Genomic DNA, 18,926 nt, shown 5'->3' on the forward strand with positions numbered 1-18,926 from the left:
GTGTGTGTGTGTGGACGGGCGGGGGGGGGGGCACAGGATCTCATTGTATAGCCCTGGCTGACCTGGAACTGGCTATGTAGACCAGATTGGGCTGGCCTTGAACTCACAGAGAGCTTCCAAGGTGCTCCACCACGCACAACCCTTAGTGTTTTTTACGTGGGTCTTGAACTGGACTCAGCCTTCCAGGTAGCTGGGATGGACTGTAGGTGCACACGTGTCTTGCCAATCAGTTCAAATTGGGAGTTTCCCTCTGATCTGTAGCCAGTCCCTCTTTAGCCTTGCTCCTTTATAGGAGGGGTATTTGTGGTGAGAAGGGCCAGCTACCAGTGTGATGTGGCACTGAAAGAACTGGCTAAAAGCCCTGTAGCTCCAGTGTTAAGAGCTGGGATTTTCCAGTGTTCTGGGGTGGAGGGTTGCACAGATCTCTGCTAAGACCAAGAGCCCGTGCTGCACTCAGTCCTTTGGGGAAGGAAAGCCACTTGTGTGTTTTTGAGGTTTTATGGTATCTTCTCTTCTCCCTGTCTCTCTTCCTGCTTTTCTCCTGCTGGCCAAGAGGCCTCTGAGTAGTAGTGGTGGGTTCAGTGGAAGCATCTTCTCTGCCCAGCTTTCTGTGACTTCATTGAGTGGCCATGGGTTGAAGGTTGACTCTGGGCAGGTGAATCCAGCATGGCCTGTGGCCCGGCACAGTGCCACATGCTGCCACTGGATGGCAGTGCAACTCTGTGACTCTCCTTCTCTTTTTGGTGCCCGCTGTCGTTGCGGGATAGGTCTGGCCTGTGAGTGGCACAGGTCCTAAGGCAGGGTTTGGAGCTGGCTTGGGCCTGGAGGTTGGCTGGCCCAGAGGATCCCAGCCAGGCTCATTTCCTGCTTGAGACTGGTGGCAGGAGGGCTTGCTGGCAGAAGGCTGTTTCTGGTAGTTGGTTAAGTCTGGCCAAGGATGCCACGTGGGGGCAGGTAGTAGCTTGGCTCTGCGCAGCAGTTGTCGAGCATGTCGTAAGGCTGTGGACAAGTGGAGGCAGGCAAGGACAAGCTGGGCATTCCGCTGCTGCTGAAGCCAGGGTAGCCCTCCGACCTGTCCAGAAGGCTGGACCCAGGCTGGGCCAGCCGCCTTCTTGCGCCGTTCACTCTCATTGTGTCTTCAGCTCTGACCAAAGTCACCATGGGAGGGCTGGGAGGGATACTCAGAAGAGGAGGGAGTCAGGGCTGTGGCTGTCCTCGGGGCCTGGCCCCTCTGTGGCTGGACATCTTTCTGAGCATTTGTGGCACTCTTCTTAGAGATAATGTCCGAGTTTTCTTACATACCTGTAGCTGTTTTTGCTTTTCTGTTTTTGAAGTCAGTTTGTGTCTTGACGTGTCCCTTGCAATATCCCTATCGTTATATATGCTGTGTGCCTTATGAAATGCTGGGATCTGGAAAATCCAACCAACCAACCCACCGGCTCCTCACCGTCTCCACCTCTGCCTTTGACTGACACCTCAATCTGTCAATCGGAACCGCCTACCATGCGATTGGTCGGATGGCGTTTCGGGGGGCGGTGCATGCAGAGAAGCCAACAGAGCAGTAAGCGCAGCAGCCGGAGTGTGGAAGATGACAAGGAGGGCCACCTGGTGTGCCGGATCGGCGATTGGCTCCAAGAGCGATGTACAGCCACCTTTCGTAAAACTTTACCTCTCTACTTTCTACCCCCCTTGTTAGATGAGACCTCTCCTGCGTGGAGGGGCCTCTAGTGCGCGTGGCGCCTTAGTGGGGCCACCAGTAATTGCCTGAATGACACAGACACTAGCAACTTTTTTTTAAGAGTGTAGCAGTGAGAGAGAACCTTTTTTGTTTTTGAGAATTTGAATGCTGTGAACTTGCAGGAGCTGCCAACCTCCCACCCTTTGGACTCTTATGCCTAGCTTCTTCTCTCTCGTAGATGAGATCGTGGGGAACCTGGGTGAAGGTACCTTTGGCAAGGTGGTGGAGTGCTTGGACCATGCCAGGTGAGCAAGCTTGGGCAGCACAGACAGCACTGTATGTGATTGTCCTTGGAAGAGCTAGTTGAAGACTCACAAGAGTGGCTTGCTCTTGGAGCTTTCCTTTTGGAGGGTAGTGTAACTGCTAGGTTCTGACCTGTATGTGTTGGGTTTTGCTGACCTCCTGGAAAGGGCAAAATTCTTAGGATTTGACAGGCATGTTTACATCCCTGCTCAAGAAGTTGTGGTCAGTGAATACTTTTGCCCTAGTTCTCTACTTCTCCCAAAGCCCTGGCATCTCTGTGGCTTGGAGCTGTACCATGTGAGATCTTGTAGTGTTGGGGGTCAGGCAGAGAGTTGAGAATGCTGCTGGCTTAGGTTTGATACTGCCCCCATTCCTCTCAAGTCTGCCTGAGAAGCTGTGCAGGTCTCAGCTGAGAGAAATGAGACTCGGGGCTTTTTTACCTAGTAGCTGCTGCCTACCAGTGTGGCTAGGGTCTTGTATAGTCCATGCTGGGTGTGTCCAAGAGATGGGATGGGGGAATGCCCATATATATATATATCATGCTCCTAGGGATACCTCATTCCCTCTAAGTCTGTCAGTGCAACACTTTTGTCCCCTTGTCGTTCCTCAAGTCTAGAATCCTTGCTTCCTCCCCTGTAGCTCTGAGTTTGAGAGGCCATCCTCTGGGAACCAGTTGCTTTCCTGCCATAATAACCCTCTAATTGCTTTAATGTCTTAGCTACAAAATGCTGGTGCCCTCATTGCTGTGTGCCATGCCGGTCCTGACTTCAGAGATGACCATGCTCTGGGTTTGTCTGAGTTATACTCCCACTAGTAATGACACAGCTGGGTCCTGCTGTTTCATGGTACTCCCACATTAAGTGGGTTATTCCAAAAGGACAATTGGACCTGAAGTCAGCCATTCCCACAGTGATAAGTAGTGATGCGACTGAGAAGCTTCCTTTTGCTCCCAGTTTCCATTTGAACTCTGCTTGGATCCAGCGTGGCCCAAGAATAGGTGTAGGGACATGTATGCTATCCTATGAAGAGGAAGATCCAAGAACTCTGACACAGGAAGGCAGCTACAGTGTATGGGTTGTGCCTCTTGGAAAGAAAATGAGCCTCTGAAGTCATTAATGGACAGACACAGGGTTCTGGGAATCCTTTTTTTTTTTTTAAGACTTTGAAACGGTCTCCCTATAGCTCCAGCTAGCCTGGAACTTGGTATGAAGACCAGGCTAGCCTCGAACTTACTAGAGATCCACCTCCAGGTGCTGGGATTAAAGGCATGCACCACCACACCCTGCTAGGATCCTGGGAATCTTTAAGGAATTCAGATAGAGGCAGTGCAGGGCCAGTGGAGATGGAATTGAGCTCTGCCAACAGTGCTGACGGGTTCTTTGGAGTAATGCACCCCTGTGTTAAGGATAAGACTACTGGGGAGAAGGGGGTTCTAGAAGTCTAAAATGGCAGCTTCTCCTTAGAAGCCCTTACTGCCAGAGGTCAAAAAATGGATGAGGAGGAAGAACAAAGCAGGGCATTCTGAGGAAGTGGTCTTTGCCCATGACCTGTAAACTTATCCCCAGCACCAAGGCCAGCCCTTGATGCCCTCGAGGACACACTAGTGGGCCAGGGCCATTTCATCCCAGGTCTCCACTGGCATTTGAATGCTAGTGCTCACTGGCAAGGCCTGGCAACTTATCCTGGCAGTTTCCTGTTTAGGTGAAAATGGATGAAGGGCAGAGTGAAGACTGGAAACCCTTCTTGGATACTGAATAAGGGTTCCTGGCCTTTTGCAATTGGTGGTAAATGCTATGGCCAGCAGACAGGCGAGAGAAGGATATAATAACAGGATGGCCCAGGCTGCCAATGAAGACCCCACTGTTTGGCATCCTAACATCTTGTTAGGCCTCACTCCATTCTGAAGCCCTCACCTTGCCCAGGTCAAGAGTGTGTGGTTGAGCTCCAGTAGGGCAGCTTGGCCTGTAGAGTAGGTTACCAAGTGAGCTCCCAGGGACCGGAGTTGATCAGGATTGGCCTCTATTCCTCTGCTTGGAGTGTCCCTATAGAACTGTAAGCCACTGAAAACCTAAAAGCATATGACTAGCATGGAAGCTGAGAGCATTAAGACAGATACTCGGGGAGCTTGCCATTTGGTGGAGTGGTCTGGTAGTACATGTAACAGGATGGATCTCAAGTATGCAATCTCTGAGCAGGCAGTTCCTACAGTGGAGTTTGTTTGGACTTGCTGAGTTGTAGGAGAGGGGAGAGAACTGTGCATCTGGCTGATGACAACCTCTGCTTTTCTGTTCCCTAGAGGGAAGTCTCAGGTTGCCCTGAAGATCATCCGCAATGTGGGCAAATACCGGGAAGCTGCCCGGCTAGAAATTAACGTTCTCAAGAAAATCAAGGAGAAGGACAAAGAGAACAAATTGTGAGTGCAAGGAGTGGGAGGAAAGCCTGCAATGGGGGATGGGGAGGTAGCATCCTTTAATCCTGTCTGGACCCCCAGAGGCTTCTGGTGCCCTGCCCCTAGTTGGCACTGCTTTCTCCCCACTCAGGGGATTTTGGCAAGTGAGACTGGAAAGAATCTTTGGACTTAAGGCTTTGCGTTCTTAGGTAGTCCCAGCCCTGCATTTCTGAGTTAGACCTCACAGAGGAGAGTTTTATTTGGCAGACAGACAGACATGGTCCTCTCTAAGCACTCTGCTGCACTCAGAGGGGATATGTCTGCCCAGGCCCTCAGGAACTCTTGAGTCAGGGCTGTTCCCCATCCCAATCATAGGTAATCTCGGATCAGAATCTGGCCCTTCCATACAGCAGGAAGTACCCAGAGCCCATCTGGATGGTGGTGGGTTAGGAGATGTGCTCTGGCTCTGAGGCTTGCTCTGTATCATGGTATGCTAAACAGTAGCCGAGGGTGTGACCTTGTCTGGGGGTCTGGTGAGCAATCCCAAGTGCAGAGCTTGAACCTCACCTTTCCTTTCTTCTAGCCTGTGCGTCCTGATGTCTGACTGGTTCAACTTCCATGGTCATATGTGCATCGCCTTTGAGCTCCTGGGCAAGAACACCTTTGAGTTCCTGAAGGAGAACAACTTCCAGCCTTACCCCCTACCACATGTCCGGCACATGGCATACCAGCTCTGTCATGCCCTTAGATGTAAGTGTCCACCCTCAGATGGAGTGCCTCACACCCACAACAAAATAAAAAAATAGGGTCCTTCCCTATTCTGCAGGGTCTCAGCAGCTGTCAGGTAGGAATCTCAGTGTGATGATGGAAGAGCTAGAGTCCCCTTCAGGGACTTTGTAAGGCCCAGGCTCTGCCTGGTGCTCAGGAAAGAACTGCTTAGAAGTGGGCCAACCCTGCCTTTACCTTCATGCATAAGAGAAAAAAGTATAAGGTAGACCTGACAGATCCTTCCATGGGTCCTGCCCACCGAAAGACCTGTCATCTGTCTACCAACCTCAAAGGGCCAGTGCTCTTTGGTGGTGCCAGTGGTCAGTACTGTGGTACTCATGACAGTTGTAGTAGCACAGAAAGGTCACTTGGAGAGGAAGGTGACAAGTGAAAGGCCTAGAACTAGGATGTGCAGTATCTTGAGTAGGCGGTAGGGATCGGGGCCAACAAGCAAGGGGTGCAGCTCTGCAAAGGCCTGGCATGTGTTGACTCACTCCATTGGAAAAGGGAACATGCTGGAGAGTGCTCTAGCTCAGGTGGGGCCACACAGTTGTGAGGGTCTTACAGACCAAATGGGAACCTTGAAGTTGAAAAGCAATGAGTGGCATAAAGTGCTAGAGATATAGGTTGGAGGCCGAAGGCTTTCCTGCTCAGGGCTGGGTTCATAGGCATGTGACCTGACAGCCAAACCTTTTGAGCAAAGGCACCTGAGTTTTCACTCCACAATGGGTCCTGCTAAGTTAGGTAGCTAGTGCTGAGGAAAGCGATTCACTCAAGCTGTTGGTGCAGCTTTGGTGAGAGATGGTGAGGCCACCTCCTACTCTGTAGAAGGGTTTTTGGAAAGCACTTCCTCTCTTCGAAAGGCCTATGAAGCTCACGCTGTTGGTGCAGCTTTGATGAGAGATGGTGAGGCCACCTTCTACTCTGTAGTAGAAGCATTTTTGGAAAACACTTCCTGCCTGTCTTCGAAAAGCTTATGAAGCCTCATAGAGCTCTTGAGAAGGAAGCCTGTAGAGGCAGAGCTAGGGGCCAGCTCCCTGCCGGGGTCAGGTATAAAGAGCTCAGGGCTGGTGCGCAAGCAAGTGGGGAACCTGGGGTCTCAATACCTGCTTCTCTTCTCTCCTCTCAGTTCTACATGAGAATCAACTGACCCACACAGACTTGAAGCCAGAGAACATCTTGTTTGTGAATTCTGAATTTGAGACCCTCTATAATGAGCACAAGGTAGAGCACTAGGTGGGCAAGAGTATGGCTCTGGTCCAAGGTGGGTCACCCACTGGGGCAGACTGACCTAGCTGACCTGCCTTGCTTTCAGAGCTGTGAGGAGAAGTCAGTGAAGAACACTAGCATCCGAGTGGCAGACTTTGGCAGTGCCACCTTTGACCATGAGCATCACACCACCATTGTGGCCACCCGTCACTATCGCCCTCCTGAGGTGATCCTTGGTGAGTTTAATAGCCTCTAGTTTTCTTTGCACTGGGCAGTTGTCAAGAGGTTGAATAGCTAGATGGGGTGGTACCTATAGTCCCAGCACTTGAGAGGTAGGGGCGCAGAAGGATCAGGAATTCAGTAGCCTCTGCTATGTATAGTGAGTTCAAGGCCAGCTTTGGGCTACATGAGATCCTGTCCCAAAAAAGGGGCAAAGTAGTAATGGTGGTTGTCCTGAGTAGTGCCCATCAGCCTGCCACCCAGGGCTAGACAGTATCATGAGACACTGAGGTAGACTTGGCCTTGTAGGCTTAGCCTAGTCAGAAAGGGCCTTGTTGTTGGGGTTTGGGCAAGAGTCCTGCTAGCCAGAGTGGCAGCTTCCTGCAAGTAAAGCATTGTGGGTCTCACAGCCTCCCATCTTGGCTTTCAGAGCTGGGCTGGGCACAGCCCTGTGACGTCTGGAGCATCGGGTGCATTCTCTTCGAGTACTACCGGGGCTTCACACTCTTCCAGGTACAGTACTGAGTTGATGGGCTGCAGGGCACACGGGTTGACAGCTGAGGAATTGGTGTTTTCCACCCCCACCATTTACCATGTGAGTCCAAATTCAAGGGTACAACTTGTAGTTGCTCAGGGGAAAGGAGTAGGTTGATGAGGCTGAAGCAGTCAAGGAGTTTTCTGCTAGACTTTGTCAAGGACTGAAGAACAGAGGATTCTGGGTAATAAAGGTACATTATTAGCATCCTGCATCATGAAGAACCAACTAAAGGTGTGCAGTCAGAGCAAGCTAGGTCTAAGGGTGAGCTTACATCTGATTCTAGGCCTTTGGGCTGCCACCAGGTTGGGACTGGGACTGTTTTCCATTGGTAGGTTTTCCTTGCCTGCCACCAGGTTGGGGCCGGTAGAGCTCTCTTAACCTGTCTCTTCACCCTTTATTCTGGAGGGGGCAGAGTTTAGAACTAATTCCTTCTTGCTCCGGTCTCTGCAGACCCATGAAAACAGAGAACACTTGGTTATGATGGAGAAGATCCTAGGGCCCATCCCATCCCACATGATCCACCGTACCAGGTAAGGAGCACTGTGGCTCCCTTGGGGCAATGGGGGAATTTTTCCTGCCTCGCTCTGGATCAGGAGGGTACCCCAGACGGTTTTTACTCTATGGCTCTCCAAGTTCCTAACAGCCTTCTCTATATGTCCCTTCAACTGATAGGGCAACACTGTTGCCCATACTAGCTAGTTCTGCTGCTGTTTGGAGACTACCAGGAACCACCTTTCCCCACCTCCCACCTGAGCCCAGGTTCTTTGAGCTTCCACTTGACCTGTCTCCCTCCTTCACTTTCCAGGAAGCAGAAATATTTCTACAAAGGGGGCCTGGTTTGGGATGAGAACAGCTCTGATGGGCGGTATGTGAAGGAGAACTGCAAACCTCTGAAGGTCAGTTTCTGGCTCCCCCAGCTCAGCTCATGCCAAGGAGACCCCAGGCACTGGGCAAACAAGCAGCAGAGGCAGGACGGGCAGCCAACGGCTGCCTGCTCATTCCAGCTCTGTGTGAGGCAGCACCCAAGACTACTGGGTGCTGGCTGTGGGGCTTTCTGCAAGCTGCCCCAGAGGGGCTCTTAGGCCTGCCCCTTCCCACAGGGTGGCTGTGAATATAATGGGGGAATACCAGAAGAGCCAGCTGTCAGACTGCTGCTTCCTGTCCCTCTCCTCTCAATTTTGGGAAGAACTAGGGAGGACTGAGGCAAGGGGGAGGGAAGACCTAGATGTGGCCAGGAAGGAAGCCTGTCAACTGCATTTGGTACCTGGACAAGTGAATTACGCAGAGGTGATTTCTACCTACCTGTCAGGACTTTGCATGTTGGGTAGAGGCACCAACCCAGCAAGACCCCACCCGGTAGCCTAAGGAAGGAAAAGAGCGGCTCTTCTGTCCCGGAGGGCAGAAGTAGAGTCCTCTAAGGAGGCATCGTTGCCTCCTCAACCCAGGCCTGCAAGGCATCCCAGAGGCAAGGGGACTGAAGTGGCTTCCCAGGACCCTGCCATCACACTGAGGCACCTTGTGTCCCTGAGCAGAGTTACATGCTCCAGGACTCCCTGGAGCATGTGCAGCTGTTTGACCTGATGAGGAGGATGTTAGAGTTCGACCCTGCTCAGCGCATCACACTGGCAGAAGCTTTGCTGCATCCCTTCTTTGCTGGCCTGACTCCCGAGGAGCGGTCCTTCCACAGCAGTCGTAACCCCAGCAGATGACAGGTGCAGGCCCACACATGAGAAGCTGGAGAGCTGGACTGGGCTGCTGGCCCCTTTTTTCCAGCCTCTCCCACTGGCCTCAGAGCCACGAATGAACAGTGCAATGTGAAGGAAGGCAGGAGCCTGCAGGAGGGGGATGTGGTGCCCAGCTGCCAGAAAGCACAGATTTGACCCAAGCTATTTATACGTTGTAAAGTTATAATAAAGTGTTTCTTACTGTTTGTAACCCCTGGTACCAGTGTGTCCATCTCCAGGCTCCTTGCCTTTTCCCATCCCTGGTCTATTAATAAAGTCTTTCTTAGCAGCTCAGCTTGTGGAAAGCTAAGTGTGAACTGGAGCAGGCAAATCAATAAATAAATCAGAAGCTGGGACATCCCTCTAAGCAGTTTTGGCCTCATGGTGGGGATGAGGTGGTAGGTCTGCCAAACCTAGAAGGCTCTGGCATCTTTTAGCCTCAAGGGAAACTGCCCACTATAGCTAACCAGACAGGATCTGGTTTCACTTACCCAACTACCCTGTCACTGGTTACGGGCTGTATGTACCTAACAATCATGGAGATCAAGGTGAGCTCCTAGGGATTGGGGAAAACATCTCATAGTCTACAGACCAGTTCATACAACACAGGACTCTGTCACTCAGCTTTATTGTAGTGCTGGCTTTTGGTTCCCCAAGAACTGCATGAATTACCAACCAACAAGACTTGACTACCTGATTGAGACTGGCTAATGGGCAGGAACCTCTGAAAAGAGCTGCAGATAGATAGGAGGTCACATCTATAATAATTCTAGGGAGACCCAGGCACAAGGCAGGAAGAGGAGAGGCCTTTTAACAAGGCTATCACTTCCGGGGACACTGCAAGGTCCCAATGCTTGCTGTTCCTAGGACAATTCTAGCTCATTTTCCACTGTGCCTGTAGTAGCCTGTGTTGCCAGGCAGATGGAACCTATAGTGGCTGCCTGCTGTCCCAACTGTGACCCTAACTATAGAGAGGGGCCCAGCTTGGAAACTGCAAAGTCCTGAAAATGAGCAGAGGCTCCCAGTCCCTGGCTTCTTCCCATGGCTGGAGATATCAGTGGAGAGAAGATGAGAACAAAGGACAGCCAAGCCTAATCTTCCTGGCTGTGCTCCTACAAGAAAAGAGATAAGCAGCCCAGAAACTCATGGTATAACTCCTATGCCCGAACTCACTGGCAAGCTTGCCTGCCTACCTACACCTCTCAACCAGTGATGGACACAGAACAGAAGCTAGCCTGGAAAAAGGCTTCAAAGTACGCAAGTCATCAAGCAAGGGTCTCTGCTAGGGCTCCAGGCATGATTCCTATCCCACTAGCCTATAGGGTCTAAGTCCAGGAAGATCCTGAGGATCCCATGGCTGAGCCCCACTAGCAAGCTCATCTAGAACTGGGCTCATTTTTGGCATCTTTGAGACAAGCTGCCTTAAGCCTGAACATCTGGAGAGGGCAACCAGAAAAGATTAAAGCCCAGACAGAAGAGCTGGAGTGGAGCCTAGATGGGAGGGGCCCTAGGACAGCTGCAGAGGACCATTTCCAGAGACCAGCAGAGGGAACAGAAGATGGGTGATGTTTATAAGCAAGGAGGTAGGGAGTAATGGCCTAGGACATAAGCACCAGGGAGCCTTCTTGTGGCTCAGCACCAGGCTCCCCCAGGGCCCCCCCAATACTGACATTAAAGCTTGCACCCTAAGGATCAGACCCTAGCTGGCAGGAGGGGACTGCTGTCAAGATGGGCTCTGTGGCTTGATGGGTACAAAGCCTATCCTAAAGACAACAGAAAAGCAGCAACCCAAAGTCCCACCACAGTAATCCTGGCACACCCCCTTCCCTGCATTTTAGAGTAACACACTAGAAAAATTTCCAACATAAAATCTGGAACACGGGCTGAAGAGATGGCTCAACAGTTAAGAACACTGGTTGTTCTTGCAGAAGACCTGGGTTCAAATCCCAGCACCCACATGGCAGCTAACAACTGTCCAAAACTCCAGTCCCAGGGGATCCAACAGCCTCTTCTGACCTCTGCAGGCGTTGCACGACACTGGTGCACTTGCCTCCATGCAGGCGATACACAAATACACATAAAATTAAAAAAAAAAAAAATCTGGAACACCTCTGAAGGACCAAAAGCTCACAAAAACTTGTGGCCCTGGGGGAAAGCTGTCAAACAGCTCAGTATCTAAGCTGCCCTCTTCTGAACAGCTGCCATGTAGCCTGGTCTACATGATTAAGAGGAAGGACTACAGGGCTGGGGGAAACAAGGGAGACACAAAACCTTCTGAAATATGGTGGGGACCCTTCAAGGTGCCAGCCCAGGCCCAGTGGCTGTAAACCTGAAATACAGTCTGAGAGCTGCCTATATCTGTAAACAAAGCCCCACTTGGGGGAAAGGGGAGAGCAAGGTGGGATGGAAAGATGCCTGGAGCCACTGGTCTGCCCCTGACCTGTATACCAGTGAGAAAGCCTTCCTTGGTTAAGGGTAGGTGGCAGGCAAATTTTAAGTATGTTCTGTTCTCAGAATAAACCCCAAAGAGATGTTACAAGGTCCACAAAGCACTTCCTTAAGGCGTCCGTTGTCAGGTTTGGCAGCAGAAGTGCAGGGGAATACAGGGTCCAGCTGCCTAGGGTCCCTCTAGGCAGAATGCAGAGGAATGACAAACTTGCAGCCGAAGGGTGAGTGGTAGTTGATGCCCACCTCCTGGAAGACCTGCTGGGGAATGCCGATGTCACACAAATAGACTCGGCCTGCATGCTCCCCGAGAGGCAGAGGCAGGCCCAGTGCTAGGGACCATTTGGCATCGATGCCCTGTTCAACTTCATGCACAGGAGGGTCTATGCTGAGCACTGGTGCCCGGTTCTGGTTGGCCCAGGCTACAGCTGCCTTGTACCAAGGTTGATCCCGCAGGAAGGCATTCTCGGGACAATCCAGGCAGTTGATAACCAGGTCCACAGGGCTAGTGGGAAGATCTGTAGGTAGAAAGAATGCATCTGAAAATCCCTGGAGCTCAGAGCAAGCCCAGCCCAGCCCTAGCAGCATCTGGTTTCTAGACATCAATGTTTCTCCAGAGGCCATCCTTCTCACAGCATAAGGCTTTCATCTTTTCTGCCTTATAGAAAGGCCTCTGTATCTCACTAACCTTAATGACATTAAGCTCTGGGAAGGCAGAGTCCACTGCAGAGGTGGATCTTACAGGGAAGCTCTGCTCGATGCCCAGCAGAAACAGGAGGTGATGGATATAAGATGGGTGATAGCTAAGAGCTGGGTGCTTTTGCTCAGTTATACAGGCTCTTGTGATCTCAGGCAAGGCCCTTCCCTCTTAGGCCTTATTTGCTCTAACTTCTTTCCCCATTCTCACTTAAAGCGCACAGTCAGAGTTTGTTCTCATCATGTACTTAGACTGCTCTGAGTACCCTGAAGCCTCCACACTGTGAAATCCAATGCTCAGCCTTCCTGTGAATTAACCTAGAGTGACTCAGCTATTTTCTTCACCTGGCTTTCAGATGCACACACCACTGTACCTCCTTCCTCCCTCCCTGACCAATCCTACCCATCTTCTTGGCTAGGTTCTCAGCTCCCTGACTTCACAACAAAGCTCAGTCCTCTCCCTTTCTCTTCTTTTCCAGCTCATCACAGCTTTAGTATCCTCTGAACACCTGGAACTCCAGGCTGGATCCTTCCTTTCACTCCAGATCACAGCAAGGATCCACCCTGGATACCCAACAAGTATCTAAACTGAGCTCTCCTCCTGTCATGTCCCTACTTCAGTGGTGGCTATAGTTACTCAGGCCAAAAAATTTGCAGGCATTTTTTTAGGGGCTAGAAAGATGGCTCAGGAGTTAAAAATACATGCTGCTCTTGCAGAAGACGTAGTTTCAGTACCTAGCACCCACAATGGGTGTCTGACAAACGCCTGTAACTCCAGCTCCAGAGGATCCAATTCATGTGCACATTAACCGCCCTCCCCCACACACACCACACACACAATTTAACAATAAACGTCAAAACAATTTTTTTTTTTTGGTCTTTTTAAGACAAGGTTTCCCTATAGCACCATCTGGCCTGGAACTCGCTATGTAGATCAGGCTGGCCTTGAACTCACAGAGATCTGCCTGCCGCTGTCTCCCAAGTGCTGGGATTAAAGATGTGTGTCACTACGCCCAGCTTTAAAACAATTTTTAAAAAATTTATACTGAGACAGTCTTGCTATGGAGCTAAGGCTGTGCCTCAGCTGAGAAGGTGGTACTACAGGCATGTGTCACCAGGCCTGACTACTTGGGGCCAATCTTAGTTCTTCTCTTGCTTCTCCCTAATGAGTTAACTCTAACTTCATAAATGGGTAGTTTTCTGTGCTGGGTCACCTAAAATGCATAGAAAACTCTACTCATGTGATGCCTTTCTACTTGTAACCATTAGGTGGCACTACCAGATTATCAAACTACCAAGGAAACAGAAGACCTTAGCTCTTAGCCCAGCCCTGAGAGGGCACTTTTTTTTTTTTTTTAAAGAACCTAGGCCTGGGGCTGGAGAGATGGCTCAGCAGTTAAGAACGCTGGTTGTTCTTGCAGAAGACCCGGGTTCGAATCCCAGCACCCACATGGCAGCTAACCACTGTTCGTAACTCCAGTTCCAGGGGATCCGACAGCCTCTTCTATCCTCCGTGGGCACTGCACGATATGGGTGCACTTACCTACATGCAGGCAACACACGCATACACATAAAAATAAGTATTTTTTAAAAAAAGAACCTAGGCCTTTGTAAATGCTAAATAAGTACTCTAGCACTGAGTTACCCTCCAATTCTGGTGCTTACCTCTGAGGCTAGATACTTGTTGACCTTGGGTTTTACTGAAGAGAGACAGTTCATTGGTGATGGACTCCAGCATCTTGACAAAGTTGGGTAGGAAGAGGATGACCTGCACATCATGGTTGGCTAAGTGCCTCCCACAACTGATACCCTGAGCCCCCTTCACATGGGGCCCACACAGCAGGGCTACTGTAGGTCTCTGGTGGACATTCTTGGGATTCAACCTGGAACCCAAAGTAAAGAAGCAGTTACTGATTGGCCAACCCCTTGAGTCCCCTAACGCAGAAGAAGGCACTAGTTGTTCTTAGAGGCACCTCTCTCTCCACTGATGACCAAGTCACAGGTTCCACTGTCCCACACACCAACTTCATCCCATTGCTTGGTCTTCCCACCAGAGTTTACCCAGAAAAAGTTGTATACAACAGCATTTTCAGAACATTACTTTCTGACCCGAGAACGCTTAAAAGTTTTTTATGTGACCTGTTAGGTCCAAACATGGCAGAAGCTGCTCCACCTCTGCACTTTTCCCTGCAAAGGTGCTTGGCTCTAGTAAGGCCGGCCTACTCATTCTTTCAGGCACCTGTAAAACTCTTTCCTGCCTATGATCAAACTATGCCCCCTGTCCAGACAACCCCTTCACTTTTTAAACTCTGAGCCACCTTTTCTTTACACTGTAGATCAAGGCTCTCACCTCTTTAGGTATTACTCTGGCCATTGCTAATTTTTCTCCTTTTTGTCAATTCCTATGGCCCTAGAAAGCACCAACTTAGAAGGCTCTAATTGTCCAAATTAAGTTCTCTCTACTGAGGGGACAATAATCTGATTAGGGTAATGCTGTGGATAACCCCCAGTATTTTCTAGAGTGCTGTGTATGAGGGGGGTGTCATGGGGGAGGACGAAGGGGACAGTGAGAGAAAGAATAGATGCAAATCAATGTCAGACACACAGAAAGCACTCAACTGAAGACTGGGAGGGAGTAGGAGTGGGAGCTGCACTGGATGAAGCAGTTGCTTCTGGTCTCTGAGAATCCACTACTAAGGAGTTTCAGAAAATTAGCCCTGGAGCAAGGCACAAGTCAGGGGTAGAACAGTGATAATCACTGTCCTCAAAGGTGTTGTCAAGATGTTCTTCCCCAAATATACCTAGAGAACTTAGTGGTGTACTCCACACAGATGCCAAGCTAGTCACTGCACCTACTATCTCTGCATCTAAAGGAAACATAGTATTTTCCATTCAGACAGATGCTACACAGTGTTGGCATATGACTCACTGGGTCTGCTTCCTCATCCTATCTCAAGTCCTCACCAGCACGAAGGTAGGTTGGTGTCACAACACTGGCAACACTTCTGGGACTAGAGATTGGCTCCAACACACCAGCAGTTACCTAGGCAGTCCTTCAAGCTCTGAACCATAGCTTGCTCCTCTTGAAACATGGGACTAATATTTCCCTTCAAGGTAAGGCTATAAGGAGCACATGAAATTTTATCAGGAAAGCCCTGTGAGGAGCTGCCTGGAACTTGACACACACTGAACTGAAGTATTACCAACAGTGAGTCTGACTTTCAAAGGCAAGTTAACAACTGCTGCAAAAGACAGAGAAAGATCTTCTGAGAGCCCAAACTGAGAGAACTTGGGCAAAAGTACCATAAGGCCCAAGAAGCCAGCTGGAGAGAAACGTGAATTGGTGAGGACATGCATAACCTGCCCCGAAACTACTGTTTCAAAAAAGCAACTTCAGGGTCCCAAATACCCAAGGAGCTCATTCCAGGACCTGCCACAGTGGCTGTTCTGAGAAGAGGCAAGGCAGAGAGCAGCCTGGTAGATTTCTTATCAGTGTGTAGCAGGCTATCCCTTCTTGAGGAGGCTCCTCCACTATTTTTGCACAAGAACATCACATTTTTGCACATTTTGCAGTGCCCACATAGCCAGGAGCAGGTCCAAACAAAGGACAAAGAAGGACAAATACTCATAACTCTGTAAGGAAGATAGTAGGGGCTGGAGAGATAGATCATGGGTTAAGAGCACTGGCTGCTCTTAAAGAGGAACCTATAGTTCAGTTCCCAGCACACACATGGTGGCTACCATCTATAATTCATTTCTCTTCTGGCCTCTGTGGGCACTGCACACACACGGTACACTTACAGACAGACATGCAGGCAAAACACTCATACACATAAAATAAAATTTTAAATATTTTCCAAGGAAGGAAGTATGGGCCAGGGTAAAATCTATCCAGTATGGATCAAACCTGTTTTAATCAAGACTGCTTCTGAATCAGGAGATGCTGTGTACCCCAACACAGCTAGAGAATTTAGACAGTTTACTGTTTCTTTCACCACAGCACTCACTGTACTTTCTGAGGACCTCCCCAGGTTACTAGAAGGCAGGAACAGTGCTGTGTTCTTAGCATGCTCAGTGTCAAGAACAAGGTCTGGTACATAGCATCAGTAAATATCCACCCAGTAAGACCAAACACCAGTCCTAATGAATGGATAAACCCAAGGGCAGGCAGGAAGCTGCCTGGTTCCATCTCTCTGACCCAACTGTCAGGGTGGTTCTGGAAGTTCTCAGATAGAGCTCAGGGCTGATGTGCCTCCTAGTAAAAGGCTGAGTGTCAAAGGGTTGGTCTTTGCAAGGCTTTTGGAAGGTAGGCCTGACAGTCAGCAGGGATCTCAAAGACCAGACAGCTGTTGTCAGGAAAGAAAGGAGAGTAAGGACTACCAGGAGATGGGTAAAAGGAAGGGCAGACAAAGAAACCTGGCAACATAAGAGGCTCGTATGAGATGAGCACTGACCGTCCAGAGAACGTTCCTATGTGCATGTAAGGTACTGTGGGGTGACCCACAGTCAGTATTGCCAGTCTAGAGGCAACTTACCTATTGGGTCCTCCAAGGAGAGTCAATGTCATCTGACTGGCACACACACCAGTCATCTCAAGTCTCCGCTCTAAGGTGAGTCCATGTTTCTCAGCCACAGATAACAGCTTTTTATGCAGCTCATAGGAAACACTTGGCACCACTAGGCCAGAATCTGTGGTTAAAAGAGACAAAAAGTAAGAGAAAGTGATTACAGGAAGCCAGGCCCCAAAGTGGGTGTACTCTACCTAGACTCCACAGACACCACTCTCTCTTTTCTTTTCAATTTTTTATGGGACAGGGTTTCATGTAACCTAAACTCACTATGTAGCTAAAGATGGCCCTGAACTCCTGGTTCTCCTGTCTCCGCCTCCAGGGTGCTGGGATTTTTTTTTTTTAGAAATACATTGCCATGCCCACTTTATGTGGTCCTAGGGATTGAACCCTATCAACTGAGTTATATCCCCAGCCCAAATGCCAATATTTTAAAACCGACCTGATCCACCTTCTGAGACTTAGACATGCTCTGAAGCCTCCAAGGCTAAAAAGTAGATAATGGCCTATGGGACATCTTGTTCCAGATCATCACAGAGCACGGATGGACTTGCCCGCCCCGTCTCTTAGCAATTTAGTTTTAGACCATGATGTATTTAGTGCTTCTAATAAAAGTCCACCTAGTAGTATGAGACAATAACCCACCAATGAATAAAGAGAACACACTTTCCCCCAAATTGGGGGAAAGCCATCCTGGACAGTGGCGTTTTCCTCACAAGCAGGCTTCTCATCTTTCCTAAGAAGTGAAACAGACACTAACTAACCTTTGACCCTCTGTACACTGTTGTTCTCATCAATTTCAAGACCGGAAGTTCCACCCATTTGCTATCTGCTTCCTCTTGTTTTTCTCTTCCACTTAGCCAGTCCTCTTTGCTTAAGAAATTGAGCCAACAGCTTGTTTTCTCAAATAATTTGTTAATTTCTCCCTATCTGGGCAAGTGTTATCTAAATCTCTTACCACCAGGAAGGAATACAGGGAAAATAACTTTTAAGTTACTTGCAGTAACACTTTAATTCGCCAAAGGTTGTAGAGGATCAGTATACCATGCAAAGTATGTGGCTCTCAAAAGCCAAGTCCTACCAGGGGGGAGACTGGATACTAGTTTTGTCTGGTTTTGCAGGTCCTATTTTTCTCAACTATATTGGATTGTAAACTCCTCAAAGTAGGAATATAAACCTTTTCTTTTTTTTGTTTTTTTTTTGTTTGAGACAGGGTCTCCCTGTATCCCCAGCTGGCCTGGAACTCACCATGTAGACCAGGCTCACCTCAAACAGAGGTCTTCCTGCCTCTGCCTCCCAAGTGCTGGGATTAAAGGTGAGCGCCTGGCAAACCTTTTACTCCTTTAGCCCAGGCCTCCTCAGCTTGTTCCAGCTATACTCATCAACACAGGTAAGTTCTCACCAAGTACTCAAATATATAAATGACAACCTTGTGTTATTTCTGATCTGGTCTAAGATGGATGCTTTTATCAATCATTATCATCCCATTTCTAACAGGGTCCTGTTAGAAAAATGTGCCTTCCTCACTGGTCATTTCTAGGTAAAACTGATTTCTATCATGAATCCTGGCTGTATAGATTCCCAAAACCACACAGCAAAGACACCACTATTTTGTTGTTTTGTTCTGTTTCGAGACAGGGTCTCACTATATAGCCCTGGTTGGCCTGGAACTTGCTATGTAGACCAGGCTGACCTCATAATTATAGAACTCTGCCTGCCTCTGCCTTCCCAGCGCCAAGATTAAAGGTGTGCACTACCACACTCAGCTCAGCTTTAGCAACAGGAACTCAAACAGAAAGTCTGTTTCAAAGCATTCAGGCCTGTGTCTTCTCAGGAGAAGGCGAATAATTAACAATTTTATTTAAGACTGACATAAAAAAAAAAAAACATTTTATCAAAATAACTACTGTCATGTTGGTTGAGTGCTTCTACCTACCAGATTCCCATTTCAGTTGTGGGCAGAAATGACAAACAGTGTCATTAAAGGTAGGAGTCTCTCTTCCCATCCCTTTCTGAAATGTCAGTCACTGGTGTCCCAGGTACCAATCCCAAGGCTGCTGCCTGATCTTGTATGTTAATAGCTGATTAAAACAGCCATTTTTATGGCCTGCTTCAGACACCCACATACTATCAGAGCTAGTTAGGAATCCCTGATAGTGATGTGAAAAGGCTGATTGAATTTAAGACTCCTAAACTGTCTGGCTCCAAACCTGTCAGACAAGTCACATCCCTGCCTACTTCAAACATGCTCTTTACCTGCAAAGTCATGCGAGGAAGAGTCTGCCAGCAACCTAACAGAAGGGGCACTGCTGACAGAATGGCATATTTCTATAAGTTAGAGCAAGACAAGGCCAAAATCCTTTCTACTTGCATTAGCAGGCTTAGGATT

The 18,926-nt window shown here is 49.1% G+C and overlaps 2 protein-coding genes across 6 annotated transcripts in view; one reads left to right on the forward strand and one right to left on the reverse strand.

Annotated features, from left to right (window-relative positions):
• The window catches only part of Clk3 (CDC like kinase 3), a 15,284-nt gene extending 6,162 nt beyond the window's left edge, over positions 1 to 9,122 (forward strand). For 2 of the 5 annotated variants that reach the window (XM_008836496.3, XM_008836497.3), the window contains exons 4-13: positions 1,546 to 1,642; positions 1,917 to 1,983; positions 4,278 to 4,394; positions 4,954 to 5,120; positions 6,268 to 6,362; positions 6,454 to 6,583; positions 6,997 to 7,079; positions 7,555 to 7,634; positions 7,910 to 8,000; positions 8,637 to 9,122. In XM_008836496.3, coding sequence (XP_008834718.1) covers positions 1,546 to 1,642; positions 1,917 to 1,983; positions 4,278 to 4,394; positions 4,954 to 5,120; positions 6,268 to 6,362; positions 6,454 to 6,583; positions 6,997 to 7,079; positions 7,555 to 7,634; positions 7,910 to 8,000; positions 8,637 to 8,813 — 1,104 coding nt within the window. In that variant the 3' untranslated portion in view covers positions 8,814 to 9,122. Of the gene's footprint in view, positions 1 to 1,545; positions 1,643 to 1,916; positions 1,984 to 4,277; positions 4,395 to 4,953; positions 5,121 to 6,267; positions 6,363 to 6,453; positions 6,584 to 6,996; positions 7,080 to 7,554; positions 7,635 to 7,909; positions 8,001 to 8,549 lie in introns of all 5 variants that reach the window. The other 3 variants (XM_029565084.1, XM_029565085.1, XM_029565083.1) reach the window with 2 other exon arrangements.
• Positions 9,123 to 9,439: 317 nt separating this feature from the next.
• The window catches only part of Edc3 (enhancer of mRNA decapping 3), a 44,385-nt gene continuing 34,898 nt past the window's right edge, over positions 9,440 to 18,926 (reverse strand). The window contains exons 5-7 of the mRNA XM_008836500.2: positions 16,505 to 16,658; positions 13,635 to 13,852; positions 9,440 to 11,791 (exon numbers count right to left, since the gene is read on the reverse strand). Coding sequence (XP_008834722.1) covers positions 11,457 to 11,791; positions 13,635 to 13,852; positions 16,505 to 16,658 — 707 coding nt within the window. The 3' untranslated portion in view covers positions 9,440 to 11,456. The remainder of the gene's footprint in view (positions 11,792 to 13,634; positions 13,853 to 16,504; positions 16,659 to 18,926) is intronic.

Source organism: Nannospalax galili, unplaced genomic scaffold (genome assembly GCF_000622305.1).
Source record: "Nannospalax galili isolate Female #2095 unplaced genomic scaffold, S.galili_v1.0 scaffold54, whole genome shotgun sequence".
Lineage (NCBI taxonomy): Eukaryota > Metazoa > Chordata > Mammalia > Rodentia > Spalacidae > Nannospalax > Nannospalax galili.